Source organism: Canis lupus, chromosome 1 (genome assembly GCF_011100685.1).
Source record: "Canis lupus familiaris isolate Mischka breed German Shepherd chromosome 1, alternate assembly UU_Cfam_GSD_1.0, whole genome shotgun sequence".
NCBI classification, from domain to species: Eukaryota; Metazoa; Chordata; class Mammalia; order Carnivora; family Canidae; genus Canis; species Canis lupus.
In genome coordinates, this window is record NC_049222.1 from 91,476,167 (window position 1) to 91,495,046 (window position 18,880).

Here is an 18,880-nt window from a genome sequence, read left to right on the forward strand (position 1 = left end):
CCTGTCGCTCAGGCTCAGCAGCTCAGACCCACTGGGCTTCTTTACTCCACAGGGCCTTTGCACATACTCGGCCCACTTCCTGGAGTCTCCACCCCTCTCCTGCTCTTCCTTCAAGCCCCCTGTTCTTCAGCCAGCTGCCTTTCTGCTCATTATTTGAGGTTTTGGCTAAACTCTTCTTTCTTCAGCAAGGCCACCTGCATCAAGGTCCTGCAGAGTTTCTTCTAGAAAGGGCCAGATCTTGAATATTTTTGCTTTGGTGGGTCGCAAAGTCTCTGTCCCAACTTTGCCATCGTGTGGTGTGAAAAGCAGCTGTAGACAAAAACGGAAACACGCTAACCTGGCTGCGTTCCATTCCCTCTATTTACAAGAGAAGGCAGCAGGCCAGGGCCTATATTTGCCAAGCCCTGCTCTAATTTAAAGATGTCACATGTGGGCACACGTTGTCCCACAGCCACTTGTTACTTTTCCTCTGCCTGTGCCTAATGCCTCTGGCTTATCACAACTTGCAATTGGCCGCACTGAAGGCGGGGATCCTATTTTTCTCATCGCCATCCACATGCCTGGAATTGTGCCGGGCAGGTAGTAGGTGCTCAATAAATATTTGGACGCATCCTGAGGGCCCCTAACTTAATAATCTTATGGGCTTACCAGGTAGCATGTTAAGGAAACACAACACATTCATGGCTATGTGTGGACGAGAGAGAGAGAGAGAGGGCGCAGAGGGGGAGAGAGAGAGGGAGAGAGCATGCAGGAGTATTAGGAACACGCAAGGATGTTCTCCCTCCAAAATCTGTCGCCGTCCTTGGCATGTACAACGTACTCCTTGTCGGTTGTGTATAGCAGTATTTCCTTTTTGCCACGGCGTGGCCCCATCGCCCTGGAGGGGATACCCACTCATTCCTTCATCCCACCGTTATTCCGCTGAATGTTCCCGACACACCAGGCAGTGCCTGAAAAGCCAGGCCACCCGGGATCCTTCAAGAAGACTGCAGCAATACCGTCTTCTTGTTTTGCCTTTCTGGGTTCAGGGCTGAGCTGTATCGGGCCTCGGGGAAGTTTGAGCTGCTTGATCGTATTCTGCCAAAACTGAGAGCCACTAATCACCGCGTGCTGCTTTTCTGCCAGATGACGTCCCTCATGACCATCATGGAGGATTACTTTGCTTTTCGGAACTTCCTGTATCTCCGCCTTGACGGTGAGTCCCATCGGGGTCGGGCTTGGGCCCGGGAGCCCCCGCCAGGGAGGGTGCTGGCCATGGGGGTCGGGGTGGCCCGGGTGCGCCCGAGCCCCAGGAGGGGGGAGCTGTTGGAGAGCTAACTAGCGGGTGAGCGCAGCCTCCCCAGATAGCAATTTTTACATCATCTGGCTTAAAAATCAGCCAAAACCACTTGCACAGCTGTTTAGCCCCCCCAGGCAAGCCAGCACAAGTGGACTTGGAGGCAGTTCTAAGAGATTAAACAGTGAAACTGAATTAAAACCTAAAAGCCGCCTCCGCTCCCGATGGCCTGTTACCTGCGCGCCCCCCAGTACTCCCGATACGCGCTCAGCTTTGGGGCCGAGGCCCATTTGAAGGGGATGAGGGCTGTGCCTCCTCTCTTCGCTGACACCCTATTTACTCGTTTAAGATGACTCTGCATTATCATTAAAGCTTCTTTCTTTTTCCAAATAGAACATATCTCCCTGCCACGTTGAGAGATAGGGCCCCACTGTGTCCTGGGTTTTCCCGACTCTGTAAAAGATTTGGCTGATCTGCCTGGCATTTCAACTTTTTAGAAAATTAGTAAATAATGCGAACGGAAGGAAACATGAATTTAGAGGCATTTCTGAAACTCCCGTATGATTTGGATGCCAGCCCTCGTATTTTCAAGGTGAAGGATACCAAATTTCCTCTACGGTGGCAGGGGGTCGTGCTTCCAAAGGGCGGCACGTAGGAGTAGGAGCGTGTTTTCAGCCAGCATGGTTGGAATCTGTGCGCACAGAGTAGGGCAGCGTTGCTGATATCAATTTGTATCTGATGCGATCTTCAAGTTATTGTTAAATTTTTAAAGTTTATGTTCCATTAAAAGGTTTTTGTTTGGGGGCATGTGGCTGGTCCAGTCGGTTAAAGGTCTGACTCTCGATCGCAGCTCAGGTCTGGATCTCAGGGTCATGAGTTCGAGCCTCGTGTTAGGCTCTGCACTGGGCATGGAGCCCTAGCTAAAAAAATAAATAAGTAAAAAAAAAAAAAATAGATAAAAAAATAAAAGGTTTTGTTTTATTTTCAGCCTAACATTTTGTCCCCCTGTTGCCATTAATTCGATAGAAGTGGATATACACCAACCTCAGACCTTCTTTCTGTTGCTCTTATTTTTTAAATGAATTCTCTCTGTGGTCTACCTCTTAGGATATTATTAATTTTTAAATTAATTGTACCTCAGACATGTGAATTTTTAAAACTTTTTTTTAAAGGTTTTATTTATTTGAGAGAGAGCATGAGCAGGGGGTGGAGCAGAGGGAGAAGCAGGCTCCCTGCTGAGCAGGGAGCCCGATGTGGGGCTTGATCCCAGGACCCTGAGACCATGACCTGAGATGAAGGCAGACACTTAACTGATTGAGCCACCCAAGCACCCTAAAAATCTTTTTTACCTCTCCCCTCCAAAGTCACCACAAACAGATGCATGGTTAAGTCAGCGTTCCTTCTGAGTTCCTGACACAGTTCTGTCATCCAGTCTGTCTCTTTTGGCGCATCTCCTGCACTGTGTCTCGTCCTCTGTCCTTTGACCTGATTCTCCTGTCTCTCTCTGGGAGGGACGAGGTCAGCACTCGTTTGAAGGGCAGGCCCACCTTCCCTGCAGCTCAGATGAGGGGCAGCCCTGCCCTGGTGTCCTGCACAACCGCTGGTATTACTTTGTGGCTTTTGGCTTGGCATCTCCCCCTTTTGAGGACTGTGCCCTTGGAATATTCCATTCTGTGAAACTGGCGAGAAGCACTTTCCTTGAAACGAATCTCTCTAATGTTTTCTTACCCACTCGAGAGAGCATCTTTCAAGCTGTTGTTGGTTGCTGACCTTTATTATCCGTTTGTTATTAATAATAATCATCATAAAAGGTAGCGTTTCTGGAATGCCTAACTGCCAGTGGGATACCAGGCGAGGCGCTTCATGCACATTATTAATCTAATATTCTCTGCAAACAAGCTACTTTGATTCCCCTTTCCACGGTACAAATAGGATCCCCGTTTGACAGATGGAAAAACAAAGGTTTAGAGAAATGAGGTAACCTGTGAAACCGGTTCCTAACTTAGATCTCTCTGATTCCAGCTTCGTTCAGAATCAGTTTTAGCAGAGCCAGGGAGATACATCCCATCTCTGAAAACGCAGGCTGCTTTCCTGGCGACAGCATTTTAAGAATGATTTTGAACTTACTCAGAAATTTAAAGCGATGAATTGGAACGAGATATGAGATGAATGGAGCCACTCAGTGTTCCTGCCATCAGAGAGAGCCCTTAACCATTAGGTTGGAGGAGACAATAAGTAAACAAGCTTCGTAATAAAATGTTACAGATGGAGTAGAGAAAACTGCACAGGCTTCTACCCTTGAGAAACAGCAGGCATTTGTTTTGGGGCTGGAGAGGATCGATGGGCAATCAATGTACTCACTTGCAAGTAATCCACCCTCCAACCACCTGCCCCTTCACCCGTTAGTTAAAATGACTTCGGATTTTCATTGCCGAATTTGATGTCTCAGATTTTTGACCTCAGTGGGGGAAAAAAATCACTCAATGACAGCTAAACAGACTTTTTTTTTCTGCAAAGATTATGGTTGCATGAACAGATTTGGCTACTGTCCCGTTAGAGTCTTTGTTTTCTCTGGAAATGATTTTTGAGTGAGAGCAAGTGGTGAAGCTGCATCCCAGAAGACAAAATTTTCCCAAAGCAGCTGAAACTAAGTTAAAATTAGTAATCATGAAAGCCTGGCAGTGTGTTCCTTCTGGCACATTCTGCAACTTGCAACACAATTGGGCTTGCTATTAATTGTGTTCTTGGTTATGTTCTACTTCAAAGTCTAACAGAACATGGGGCTGATGCTTATACTGAGGGTGTGAAATCCTGTGCCACCTGCAAAGAGCATTTACTTGCCTTGTGGATAAACCCTGACACGGTGGTTTGAAGCTCCCTGAGCACATAGCCCAAGGATTGCTGATGATCAGCAAAGATCTTGACTTGGGGAACCTGTGGCTAATGGGAATGGTAATCCAGCAAATTCTGAACCTTGTTAACTAGAAACGACATAGCTTTGCATGAAAGGTAATTTAATCATGGATTTTTCTGGCTTTGAAAATTCATCAAGTTCCCAGCTAGTTATACAGTTCGAATTCACACCAGATATATGGTCAGTCTATTTACTTGAGGTATCTGGTGTAGGGCTTATTGACCAGATAATTTGGGTGTTTCTTTTGTTTTCCAGTGCTTTATTTTGTACTTCGGGGTATTTTATCCTAAGGAGTCATAGCCACCAACTAGTTTAATTTATATCTTAATGCATGTGGTCATTAGCCGATTGATTTTCAGTGGATTTAAAACTGAGTTTACATGCCCAGAGTATATAGATACTGTACCCTGCTGTCAGAAAACAGACATCATTGCCTCTGGAAACTCCTTCTTTCCCTTACTTTAGAAACTTTTGTTTGTTTGTTTGTTTCTGTGGCTTTCCATTTGGTTCAAGGCAGAGGGTATATATGTGAACAGTGATTCCATGTGAGTAATTATTGCAACTGGAAAGACGATATAGTGAACAGGTTTCATGATAGCGTAGAACTCGTCTTTCATTAGCATCGTGAACAAATAGGTCACCTTGGTCTTGGAAAGCCAACTCTAAAAAGAAAAGAAAAAAAAAAGAGCCTCACATATTTGAAACCTTATTCAGCAGAGCACATTTAGTGCGCCTCCCCCAAGTCTAAACTCTTTACCATTTCTCATTGCAGGATTTGGCCAGGTGGCTAAACTTGAAATCTAATTTAGAAAGCAAAATGATCCCTTAAAGAACATTGCTTCATTTAATGAGGAGAACCCCCAAAACCCCTTGGTCCTAATCTCCGTTGGATATATGGGGCGAATTGGAGATTTTTCCCTCCTTCCTCAGGAGGGTACTGACTATTTTTATTAATATGAAGAATTAATAATACCCCTCATGTTTGGGTATTATTACCCATGTTACCCTCATGGTAACATGATTTGGTAAACTCGTCACTTAAATGTTTTAATCCTCTGAAATAAGCTGCTGGTGTATTTTCATCCTTAAAAAAAGAACACTATGTAGAAATAATATTTGTATAGCAGGCGTTTAGGGGCTATCGTGTGACATGCATATGTGTTTCCCAAAAGCCTAAAGCCTTTTCCAGAACTCTGCGCCAATGCTTCCCAGGTAAATACATTACAGACGCATAGTGTGTGATGGAGTAGCTGATTTGGGAGGCAGGTTGGGGGGACTTCCTGCCCTAAACGTGAGCACTCTGCTCTGGGGTTTGGCGCTGTCTGCTTATTCCCCGTTGTGGAGTGTGTCCAGGCACCATGAGGCCAGCCATCGGCAAGTGTGTCACATGCTGCTTTGTTGGGTTTTAGGTCACCACCCTTTTTAACTCAACAGAGCAGAATGCCAACATGAGGAACAGACTAAAGACTTTGCACACATGTATACACACACGCATATGTGTGTGGGGTTATCGTGGCTTCAAGTCTTGCTAACCAGCCTAAGAATAATTCCTTTCACGTTTTATGTTTTTCCCAGCCAGATCATGCTCAGGAGCAATCCAAACGGTAAAACAAGGTGGAAACCGATTTCCCTTCTGTTTCCACCCTCTTGGCATAAAACGAGTGCTCGCTCTAATGCCCGTCGGCAAAATTGCTTTAAACCATGACCATAATCTTTGTAGACATGTGTAGGTGGGTTTTAAAGAGTTATTTGGTGTTTTAAAGCACAGAAATAAATCCCGAAAATGTTTTCATTAAGTTTTAGGGTAACGTGAGAATGTTCTGGAATTTGTAAAGGTGCAAAGGCGCCCAGGCCTAAGGGTTTAAACCCAGCACTTTGAAGCAATGGGTAGTAGGCAGCGTTCTTTCTTGATTTGAGAAAAGTCTCTCTCTCTTTTTTTTTTTTAGACGTTCTGAAAGAAACGTTCAGAGTTTCTTTCAAAAGAAAAAGTACAAAAACCTCAGAGAATTACCTCACCCATGCCACGGAGGAGTCTGTTTCTCCAGGAGGCCGGCCGTTCTCTCTAGCTCCGTGCCATTTGCAGACAGCACTTAATTGGCAGATTTTACTTTCCTCTACCCATAGGCACCACCAAGTCTGAGGACCGTGCTGCTTTGCTGAAGAAATTCAACGAGCCCGGGTCCCAGTATTTCATCTTCCTGCTGAGCACCCGAGCGGGCGGCCTGGGCTTGAACCTCCAGGCAGCTGATACCGTGGTCATCTTTGACAGCGACTGGAATCCTCACCAGGTCTGTCTGTCTCTGGCGTGGGTGGCCAAGCGTCCCTGCCGGACCTGGAGGGACGACTTGTCAGTGTCCTCATTCACATTTGCGGGAAAAAGCAGATTTCCCAAAGAGCGGGCCGTTTCTCTGGGCGGCCCTGCACGCTCTCTGGCGCGTCCCCCACCTCCCTCGGAGCCCAGCTGGTGAGACATCTTACTCAGCTTTCCCTGCGCCTTGGCAAGGCTCCACCCTGGGGCACAGGAACTCAGTCTCGGCTTGGCTTTAACCCCATCTCCCGGGGTTGACCCCAAAGCAAAGGAGGTTTGGTTATAGGATAAATCACAAATGCTCCAGAATAGGGTACGCCTGGGTGGCTCAGTGGTTGAACGTCTGCCTTCAGCTCAGGGTGTGATCCCGGGGTCCTGGGTCCTGGGTCCTGGGACTGCCCCCGCGGGGAGCCTGCTTCTCCGTCTGCCTGTGTCTCTGCCTCTCTCTCTGCGTCTCTCCTGAATAAGGAAAATCTTTAAAGACAAAAAAGCTCCAGAATAAAAAACAACAAACTAAACATTGATTGCACCCTGACTCTGCGCCATCCTCCTGAGGTGCGTTGCTTCATTGCGTTTCCACAACCCTGTGAGGTTGCTAACATCACCAGCTGCCTCCTTCCAGTCACCGACAATGAGTAGTCCCCAGAAGCTGTAAGTAAGAAGTTCCCGCAGGTCGAACAATTAGCATAGCATCGTTTGTCTTTTAGTCTGTGTGTTTTGATTAACACTGCCATCAGAGAATATTCCACGGAGCATCTACTAGTAAGTTCTTGGAGACGGGTAACTTTACAGTTATCATTTTTCTAGGAACACTTTGGTGATTGAGAAAGCCCAGGAGAAGGGGCCCCTCGTGGCACACCTGGGGTTGCCTACATCACTTGGGGAGATCGTGCACCTGCTCCTACGAAATTGGGTGGAATGATGTTCATCGGGATCGGATTCATTTTAGAACACATGTGAATTCAAAATAGCAGAAAAGGAAAACGGCAGGTCTCCCGTGTGACTATGAATCGCACGTCAGTCTAACCCCGGGCAGCTCACTGTGCCTCGGTTTCCTCAACTGCAGGCACGCCGAGTGGTACTCCCTTGGTGGGCCGTGGTGGAGCAGAGGACAAGGCTCAGAGCACGCACTGGGGGCAGGACACGGAGCCCGAGCTGCACAGTTATGAGAGGGCTTTTTAACACCATGCACACCTGCTTCCCATTCCCTGCCACCCAGTTTTGTAGGTGCTTCCCAGACTTCTCTAGACCTTTTCAAAAGCTCCCCAGAGATTCTGGTGGCGTTTCTCTCATAGCCGAGGAGCGCTAATGTCAGGAACCAACCAGTGGTTCCACGCCTTGGGTTTTGCAGTGGAGCTGGACTCCTGCAGGGCTCGCCACTCATTGTATCTGGGCCAGTACATTAAAGAAAGTTTCTCTGGAAACATCTGGCCCTTGGAAAGGGTTTGGGAGCCACCGGCACGGTATATCAGCTCCAAGTCTTTGGGAAATATTTTCTCTTTTCCAAAAGATTTTATTTATTTATTCATGAGAGATATGCACAGAGAATGGCAGAGACACAGGCAGAGGGAGAAGCAGGCTCCATGCAGGGAGCCTGACGTGGGACTCGATCCAGGGACTCCAGGATCATGTGTGGAGCTGAAGGCAGACGCTTACTGCTGAGCCACCCAGGCATCCCTTTGGGAAATATTTTCATATATTTTATATATGTTTAAATCCCACGTTGAGTTCCCAGGCACAGGTGCAATTCTTTTTTTTTTTTTTTTAAGATTTTATTTATTTATTCATCAGAGACACAGAGAGAGGCAGAGACACAGGCAGAGGGAGAAGCAGGCTCTTCCTCACAGGGAGCCCAATGTGGAACTCGATTCCAGGACCCCGGGATCACGCCCTGAGCCTAAGGCAGATGCTCAACCACTGAGCCACCCAGGTGCCCCTCACAGGTGCAATTCTTATTCACGTGAAAGACCAGCAGTTTTCCCTTTGACTGTTGTGAATTCAGCATTCATTCCATATTTCACTAGTGGCTGCCAGGCCACAGGCACTGTGCTCGGCCGGGCATCTAGGGGAGGAGTAGGAGATTCATCTCCTCCTGGGGTGCTCAGTGTGATTTAGATCAGCTTACCTCTGCTGCCTGAATCTTTACTGAGAAAAAAAATAGCTTGTCTATAGGCGAATGGAAGGTTCTCTAGATTTTATCTTCGGAGGTTAGCACATCTGTGGCATCTCTGCTGACCACCTGCTTTGGCACAGTGCAAATTCCAAGTGCCAGAGGCATTCACTGTCTCTGGAAATGCTGATTTACCAGGGAAGGGATGCTGGGACATCCATGCCCCGCAACACCCCCCCCCCTCTCTCTCACACACACACGCACACACACACACACACACACAAACTTACAACCATTAACTAAAGGTAGAACTCCAGAACTAAGTAAATTGCACAAGCATTGAACAACTCGTTCATCTTTCACTGTATTTGAACTAAAATTTAGGCAACAAAACACTCGGGACCTCAGATTTCCCCTGGCCTAATTTACCATAGATTCCTCACACTGGGGCATGTATTTATCCAAATGTTTTTATCTGCCATAGTAGATTTCACTGCCACTTGATTTGGGCAGCAGGGCTGACCAGATACTTCATGCCTGTCACTTAAACATGGCCATTAGTTTGTGCAGAATTTTTTTTTCCTTTTCAAAAGTCAGTGATCTTAGGGTGATAGAGCGAGTATTGATTTTTCCTGTAAAAGGTTAAGAGAACTAACTTTCCCTGAGCAACGACCCTGCTAGATACTACAAGGCAGTTTGCGAACCTAACTTCATACCTTAGTCCTTGAAATAATTTCCACATCAGGAAACCAGTCACTATTAAGTTGTCTGTGTCTGTCTGGGCGTGAATCCTGGCTTTGGGCTCTGTCCACCCTGTACCCCTGCATAAATGCTGCATGGTCCCCAAAACAAAAGGTGTGGAGCTCTTTTTACTGTGTTAGCTTCAGCATGCATTGAAAAAAAACAAAGAGTCTGTAATAATTCTTTGTCATGTTGAATCAAAATTAAGGCACATTGACCAAATAGTGGTTCTGTTTGATAGAAGTCGACAGGTTGAAGATAGAGACTTAAAAGTCGGTAATTTGAGGCCTTCACTAGATGTAGAGATAGAACATATACATGTGGAATCAGCAATAAAATCCCTTGGGATTACTGAGGCTCTCATGGCCAAACTGTGGATTGGAAACGTGGGTTGGTACTCTTCTCATTAGCCTGTGGAGCTGGAGTTGTGTTGTTTAGACAGAAGGGCCAACCACAGAGGCCTTGGGAGGCCCTCTCCTCAGGCTACGTTCTTGTCTTCAGATATAATCACACCTAATTAGTGTGACAGAGTGTCAGACCACCAAGATCTCAGAAGTATCGAAGAATTCATCCAGTAGTGACAGCACGTATTTCTTTGTCACCCTATGCCCTCCCTCCCCATTTTGGCGTAGAGGCTCACAGGCTTACATTCCATAGACTTCTTCAGCCTAGAAACGCTCATTTTTGCTATTTTCCAAATAGATGGTTTTACACAGGCAGAAACCACTGTTGCCACCACAAAACAGAACAAAACAGAACACCTAATTGCAGCCAGCTTCCGAGGCTTCAGACTCGTGACTGTGTTTGTAGATGACCCGTGCCCTCTGCCTCCTTGCCTATCATATTGTGCTGCCACCAGATCTTAGTATTTTTGTGATTTATCAGCCTCTTCCAGGGCAGAGGTCAGCAAACTCACACCTGTGGGCAGAATCTGGCCTGCCACCTGCTTTTCTAAGACCTGCCAGCTAAGAATGGTGTTTTTCCCATTTTTAAGTAGAAAAATGTAAAATGGAGAAAAATAGATGATGTTGGTGATCATCCTTTTGGTGAGAACAGTTGCGTGCTGTTTGCCCTCGGCCCAGACAACCTGGAATATTTGACTATTACCAGATACTTGCTCTTGAGCACATTACAGAAACAGCTCGCTGACCCCTGTTTTAGAAGAGAATCCAGAGGTTGACAGCACACGACTTGCCATCTCGGCCGCTGCTTCACCATGCTGGTGAGCATGTGTTGAGAGAGATGATTGAACCAAGATCTTGTGAATGAAGTTTAGGGTTCTGCCCCCCAACTTTGGATTCTACTTATCTGCCTCACTTTCTCCTCTTTGGAAAACCCTCTAATTTGGAGAGGTGCCTGCTACGTTCATGATTCAGCTGTCTGTTATTTAATATTATTCAGACATCGTTCTGAGGAACAATTTTTGCCTCATTAGTCATCTCATCATAAAAGTCCCTGCAGCAAAGATAGGTCTCCTAGGCAGACTTTGGCCTGTTGTCACCTTATGCCACGTGTATGACCAGGAAACTCGTCTGGTCAAGAGGATGGGCTTACAGCTATAGAGCATCAGCTCTGTGCAAAACCAGCTGCTAGGGGTGTGGGATACAGGGAACAGACTTTTGCCCTAAAAATGTAAACAGGTCTAATGGGAGACACATGGAAACCACTACTTAGCATTGGCGCAGAGACCATCACCTGGACCAGAGTGACTGAAAGTGACAGACCAAGAGGTTTTTAGTGTGTAGCATCAAGAACAGATAACTCGGCCTTACAGGTTTACGAAGGTTTTTTTTATTAAAAGATTTCATCAAAACTGTTTTCTTCTTATAAGAGTAAAATATGTATAAAGGGATCCCTGGGTGGCGCAGCGGTTTGGCGCCTGCCTTTGGCCCAGGGCGTGATCCTGGAGACCCGGGATCGAATCCCACGTCGGGCTCCCGGTGCATGGAGCCTGCTTCTCCCTCTGCCTGTGTCTCTGTGCCTCTCTCTCTCTCTGTGACTATCATAAATAAAAAAAAAAAAAAAATATGTATAAAGCAGAAAAAAGATGGTAAACCACTTGAAAGTAAAATGAGGAAAATTCAATAGTGACTGTACTCTCGTTACTTGGGAATGTCGATAACGTTGGCATGGCCTTCCTGCCTTTTCTTGGTATAGGTAAATATGAGCATATAAGATCTTGATGTACATACTTCTGTGTAACTTGTAGTTTTTACTTATCAGAGCTCCGTGTCATTAAATCTATAATTGATTGTACAGTAGTGTACATATAGCATAGGGTACACACATACAAAGACTAATTTTTTTAACCAATGTGTTATTGGTTGAATGTTGATTGAATTCTGCTTCTTAAAAAAATTGTAAATACACCCTTATCTATAAATCTTTGTGCACATCCATGATTATTTCCATACATAAAATTTCGGGAGTTAGGGGCCATACCCAGTCTTCACTCTTGATAAACAGTGCCAGATTTTGGTCCCCCAAAATGTGACAAATTTAGTATTCCACTAGCTAGCAATCCTTTTCATTCCCCAAACTAACGGTTGCATCTTTGGTGGAATTAGATCCCAGGAGATCTGCCACCAGAGCAATCCCTGTACTTACAGTGTGTATGCATAACATTTGTATGTATTAGTTCATAGATACTTAAAAATTCTTCTTTAACACTATACCAGTGTCTGTGGTCTCTTGCAATTTAAGGTTATAGGTAATGTCAAAGTCCTAATTCTGACATCGAATGTATTGGGTTTTTTGTTTGTTTGTTTTGCTTTTTTAGCTAAGGCCTCCTTCTGGTGGCCAAACGAGCCAACCTGAGCCCAGCTTCCGTCAGTTAGGGCTGAACTAACTTGCCCATGTTAAAAATGAAAGCAAAGTCTTTGATGAGCACGGGTGGGTTAAATAACCCTCCTCACTTCCCTCTGGGGCCGGCGACTTGTTTTCTCGGCCAGTGTGCACTGGCCCTCACAGCGTGTTGTCCTCCGTCACAGGATCTGCAAGCACAAGACCGAGCTCACCGCATCGGCCAGCAGAACGAGGTCCGGGTGCTGAGGCTGTGCACGGTGAACAGCGTGGAGGAAAAGATCCTCGCGGCCGCAAAGTACAAGCTGAACGTGGATCAGAAAGTGATCCAGGCGGGCATGTTTGATCAGAAGTCTTCGAGCCACGAGCGGAGGGCATTCCTGCAGGCCATACTGGAGCACGAGGAGGAGAACGAGGTATTCCAGAAAGCCAAGTTCATGAAATCCAACGGTGACCTTTTGTCTCCGAAGGATTAAGAATGACCCCTTTGTTCTTTGAAGAATTTCCCGGGCTGACTTTAATTAAAATGAATAAATTAGCTGCTATCTTCCATCCCAAATGCAGAAAGCCTCTGAAAGTTATCCAAGCCAGTGTCTTAAAAGCATTTGCAAGAGGGAGCGCAGGGCGCAGCCAGTGCAGATGTCAGAGGTGCCCCCCTCCGGCACCTGATTGGATTGTAAATACTGCCTTCTGTAGGGAAGGCACAGAACTGCAGACGGGCCTCCTGGTGGGTTGGGGGTGGGGGGCCAAAATCTGGAAGGAGCCAGGAGGAAGGGCCCCTCTTTGCCTCTCTCTCTGCCATCCCCCAGGGCCCTCTGTTGTCTTTTGCCTTTTGATTAAGCGCTTCAGTGTGCTTGCAGGACAAGCCGTCACAGCCATCTTAACTTACTTACTTGTACTCGGAGAGCAGGACTCTCACCTCCAGTTCAAATTTTTCTGTAAAAACTGACCAGAAGCTGAGAAAATGACTGGGGGCAGCGGGGGGGCGGTGAGGGGTACGGAATCTCTCTTTTCTTGGGAAGATTGTCCAAAGAACGCATTGCTTATGTTTCTCAAGGAGGGGTGGGGATGGTCTTCAGGTTGTCACTTGTATTTTTTTTTTAAGATTTTATTTATTTATTCATGAGAGGCACAGAGAGAGGCAGAGACATAGGCAGAGGAAGAAGCAGGCTCCCTGCAAGGAGTCGGATATGGGACTCGATCCCTGGACCCAGGATCAACCGCTGAGCCACCCAGGTGCCTTGTATTTTTTTTTTTTTTGATTGCCAGTTTTGATAATTCTGCAGTAAATTTTCAACCCAAGTGGATTTGAAAGAGATCAAAGACATCATTCTAATGTAGTCCAGAAAACGGTGCAAAATATCAGTACCAACTCCTATCATAAAATTGTCTTAGAATGGACACATTTGGTTCGATGTCCCTGTATTTGTAAACTAAAGAGTGAACTATTTAAGGCATTAGAGATAGATAGCTTGACTTTGCCTTCAGTGGGATATATGTTTTGAAATCTTCTATAAATTATAAGCCAAATTCTTTTAAAAGCCTCACATACTTTTTTTCGCCCAAAACGAGTCTAAATGTAAAGTAGATCTTGATATTTAAATGAATCCTGAAAGGAATCTTTCTGCAAACTGAAGAGTACTTTTTTATCGTGCATCTTCCTAACTTGTCGGTCTTATATATTTGGTTAGTTATATATTAGATTTCATTAAAATAATGAAAAATAGATGTACACAGACATCCATATATTGACACACATTTAAAAAATATTTATCTTGAGAGCCTGGGTGACTCAGTCAGTTAAGCCTCTGTCTTCAGCTTAGGTTGTGACCCCAGTATACTGGGACCGAGACCGAGTTGGGCTCCCTGCTCAGCAAAGAGTCTGCTTCTCCCTCTGCCCCTCCCCCTGCTCCTGTGCTCTCTCTGTCTCTGTCTCAAATAAATAAAGTCTTTAAAAATAATAAAAATAAATAAATAAAAATTTTGATCAAGAATAGTTCACCACTCTGATTCTTAAAATTGAATAGTTGATACAGTCTTGATTCTTGAAGCTGAGTATTTGGTACAAATTTAGAATCAGGTTTTTGGGTGATTTTTTTTGTTACTGTGTATACACCCAGAAATTTAAAAAATAAAAGAGGGGAGTGCCTGATACATATCATCAGGACGCAGGTGTGGGCAGAGCGGACACTCAGCCCAAGGTCTCCGCTGTGTTTTTGCTTTATGTGTTTTACGTAGGCCTTATGGAAACAGAAGCTGGCCTGGGTTCGATGGGGTGTGTGGTAGCCTGGAGCTTTCCAGCCTTCCTAGATTGTGGGGAGATGCCAGTGTCTCCCCGCCCTGGGGGCCAGCAGGGCTGGACTGGAGCAGAGTCCAGGTCCACTTGCTTCTCACTGCCAGCAGCCTTGCTGGGGCTTCTCGCGCCTTCCAGACTCTCAATATGTCAGACATGGTACGGTTTTCTGGGCGTCCTGTGTGATGTGAAGATGTTTGGGGACATTGATAGACTGCAGTCAAGGGCTCTGGCACAAATATTGAGGCCCCTGTCTGCAGGGCTGACAGGCCATGAAGTAGTGAGGCACAGAGAACCCGGGAAGAGACTCTGCCCACCTCCCAACCACTCCAGTCTCTGGAAGGTCAGGCCACTGCAGGCAGGCTTCTTGCCAGTTTACAAGAGAATCTTTTCATATCCTCAGCACAGGGAGGTCCAAGGGCCCCGTTGTGTAGGCAATGAGTGGATCCCATGCGGTTCTGGGTATAGATAGAGTGGGCAAAGCAGCCACCTTTTCACCAAAGGATCTGTTAACCAGATTCTTTGTATGGTGAAGTATCAGCCCACTGTCAGCTAGTCTTTGTCAGATGAAATATAGTATCAAGACAAATCGACTGTAATCAGTCTAGAGATGGACTAGAATAGAAAGCTTTTTACAAGTAATTATTAGCTTGAATCATTAGATTTTTGCTTTATGGAAATGCATTCATTTCTAACACAGTCCGAAAGACATTATCTTGGGAAGCGCCAGAGTTATCTCATTTAAGCTGCTCACACACTCCTACTGTTTCTAGAACAAGGTGCCTCGTTTTGAATGTATAATCTGGGAAATTGGATGTTTGAAGTTCTGGGTTTTGCTAATACCCTGAAATTCTCCATTTGATTTTCAACACGCTTAGCCAGCATATGATAAAAATAATTTTGGAAGGTAAGTTCTGTAGCCTCTGCCCAACTTTTAAAATCATGTTTTTCTTCAAGGATGGAAGTCATCACATGTCTAGAGAACTTGAGAACTTGGTTTCTGAGAAATTTGCAGAGAAATTTTTTTTTTAAATTAAGCATAGTTGATGGGAGGTTTGTTAGGGATACATTCAGAGGTGTCCCATCTGCAGCTTTAACCATTAGAATAATAATTCCCACTGAAAGACACTGATTAAACCTATCTTAAAAGCTCTACATTTGACCTATCTATATGATTTTTAAGGTCTTGTGGCATGCCTCATCACAAACTTCCACATATGTGTGGTTTTTGTAAGGCTTTGAAAATAAGCACTTACATGTGGATTTAAACTGATAGAAGGATTTACACTTCCTCCTGTTCATTTCCTTACTTAACTCTTAGGACTTCTCTTCAAAGTGAATGTCACACCCATCTTACAGATGAGGTCATTGAGGCGGGAAGACATTAAGTATCTTTGTTTTAAAAATCATGGAATCAAGATCCACACCCCAAAAAACCAGGATTGTTCAGAGTGTATGTACCACGTTTCTTTTCTAAACAGATTTTTCTCTGGCAAGACTGTCGGAATAGCTTGCAAAATAATGATAGTGACCTTTCTCTTTTCTTTCTGGCTTGAGAAAGGGATCCCTGTGATCTGCAGGACAGATGCACTTTACCCCTTTGTACCTCGCCTCACTTGCCCGAGGCCCCCGCACCCACCCCCCCACCTTGAAGCCTGTTAAGTCATTCTGTTCTTAACCCCAGGAAGAAGATGAAGTGCCAGATGACGAGACTCTGAACCAGATGATTGCCCGGCGAGAAGAAGAATTTGATCTCTTTATGGTAATATCATAGAAACTCACGCACCTTTTTCTGTTAACATGAGATGTCTGGAGCCTGCGTGCCCTGGCGGGATTTTGCTTGCAAAGCCTGTGTCTTTCCGTTGGTCCAGAGGCTGCAAACTGGCTGGATTTAGCCTGCAGACATATTTGGTTTGGCCCACGCAGTGTTTTTTTGAAATTTCAGATTTGTTGCCAACGTAAAAAGAATCCTGATTTCCGGCTTCTCTTGGAAAATGAGAATGGGCAATACCAGGCCCGTGTCCCTATATGGAAGCCACTGGCTGGGGCTCAGTAGCAGCTGTGCCCTCTGGGCAGGCCATGTGGTCCACAGCTTCGCCCCAGATCCTCCCTCTCCCCCCGCCCCTCACCACCCCCATCCCTGCCCAGCTCATCTGGGATTCCAGGCCAGCGTCACTCAGGAAACCTGCCCTGCTCCTCCTGTAGGTTAGTTTACTACCATTCCCTCCCAGTCTCCTTACTGGATCAAAATACATATTATGCTGTCTGTGGGGTGAGTGGATACCAACCAGACAACAGGGTTGGGCCTCTCCTTCATGTTGAGGAGAGCTTACCGAAGGGAACAGGAACTTTCCAGATGCACATCAAGGTGTCGCCTTCACTGAAAGATTGACAGTGGTTGGATTTCCCTGGTCCGGACAGATAGAAAAGAACCTTGACCTTTGAGGATTTAACACCCGTGGTTTCAGCCTTGATGTCGTGTGCTATGTGGTCATGTGTAATCTGCTGAAATCCGCATTTGATTTATGTGTGTGGACTGTCACAAGGTCCGGCTGTGCAGGAGCAAGCCCCTTGGTGAGCGAGGGAGGCCCTCAGGAGTGAAATTTTGCTGCATCCTTAAGGCATATGCATAACTATTTATCTCTGCATCCCCGATGCTCAGAACAGTTCCTGGCACATAGTACTTGCTTAACAAATACTGATTGGATGGATGGCGGTACTTGTAAAATTTTAGGCCTTGCAAAGATGTCAGCGTGAGGCAGGACATAGAAAGTTGCGAGGCTCCCTCCGGTGCCATCAGTTATTTTGATTTTGGTGACATTTCATGTGATTGCGGGATGAGTGACTAAATGTGGACTGTAACTGCTCTGCGGCTTGAATGCCTCACACCCCCAAATCAGACACCCGCCCCCTGTTTGAATGCCCTCAGGCATCAGACAAGCAGTTTGCAGGAGTGAAACAAGTGGAAGGAGTGGATGGGTGGGTGGCTGTGATGAACTGGAGCTACATTGCCTGAGGGGGATGGAGCCCTAAGCCCCATGTAGCCAGGAATTCTAAATTTCCAAGAGAAGCTGGGAATCTCGGTTTTTCATGTGCAGTTTCTGCATTTCAAAATGTTTGCAGCTAAAATTCAATTTTTTATTATGATCTAATACTGCAGGCCAAACTAAATAGGACTCTGGGCCAGATACGACCCACAGGATTTTTGCATCCTCTGGCTTTTTAGTGCAGACAGTCTGAGAAGGGAGCTCCAGCTGTGTGGTGGCTTACATTATTTTTGTGACTTTGTGATTTTTGTCTAGGGAACAGTGGTTGTGTCCACACATAACAATTCCAGTATAAAAGACACTTAATTCTTTCTCAGGGCTTAGGTAGCCGTGGGAATAATTCCTAACCTGAGATGTGCATCCCCCCCTTCCTAAGTGAACCCTCCTCAGGGTGGTCCATTTTGGATAGAAATGATGCAACAGGGTCATGTAACAGCATGGCCAATGCAGGGTGTTCCTGGAACCTAAATTTCTTAACTCTTAATTTCTGTTGGTCACCACCTTTATAGATTGATCTCCACTGAGGGACATTAGAGATACACATAGGAAGCAGATATGTTTTCTCTCCTTGAGGAACTTATTACATTGTGGAGTTCTTATTACAATGTAGATTACTGTAGATTCCTGACACAGGGGCAATGGGCCCGCAGCTTCGCTGGCTGCTCACTGATTGGCAGTAATTCAGCATGGCCACAGCCTCAGATACTCTTGAGTCCCCGAGAACGAATAAGCTGCCTGTCATTATACAAATTAGATTAGGCCCCGAGATGGAGATTTCCATCAGCAGCCCCAAAGTGGGGAGAAAAAAAAGAGTACTTCTCTTTTTCTGACTTTTGGGCTGGGGATTTGTAGAAATTGAAAGCCTCAGGGGAAAAAAAATTTGAATGTCTGGCTGAGGCTCAGCTTTCTTTTAATTTGGGACTACTTTATCATGCAAAGAACAGGCTTAGAACAAGTGAAACTGGCTAGGGAGCACTTTTTTATAGGCATCTTGATTTCGGGCATGTTCTGCTTGTTTCCTAATGGTTCACTTCCCATTTTTGGATTATACAAATTTGGGGTTTGGTTGTGTTGTTGTTGTTGTTTTGTTGTTGTTGTTGTTTTAAATCTAAGCAGCCTGCTGCCTTTGGCCAATTCACTGTGCATTAGCACCTCCACCAGGGGTCAGGAAATCAAATTTGAATCTTTGCCAACTACTCTGATGAAAAGGTTCAGTGAGACACAAGCAAGCTAGATTGGATTTCATATATTTAACCTTTTTATCCCTTATTATTAAAAAAAGTTCTCTATGAAAAATTTAATATAAGTTTATGATTTATCTTAGATACTGTAGTTAAATAACACACATCAAGCAAGCAATCTCTTTAAAATAAGACCTTTCTTTTGAAT

The 18,880-nt window shown here is 45.4% G+C and overlaps 1 protein-coding gene across 6 annotated transcripts in view; it reads left to right on the forward strand.

Annotated features, from left to right (window-relative positions):
- The window catches only part of SMARCA2 (SWI/SNF related, matrix associated, actin dependent regulator of chromatin, subfamily a, member 2), a 174,898-nt gene that overhangs the window by 85,690 nt on the left and 70,328 nt on the right, over positions 1-18,880 (forward strand). For all 6 annotated transcript variants that reach the window (XM_038527171.1, XM_038527166.1, XM_038527167.1 and 3 more), the window contains 4 exons: positions 1,029-1,195; positions 6,315-6,478; positions 12,340-12,567; positions 16,129-16,206. In XM_038527171.1, the coding sequence (XP_038383099.1) occupies positions 1,029-1,195; positions 6,315-6,478; positions 12,340-12,567; positions 16,129-16,206 (637 nt within the window). The remainder of the gene's footprint in view (positions 1-1,028; positions 1,196-6,314; positions 6,479-12,339; positions 12,568-16,128; positions 16,207-18,880) is intronic.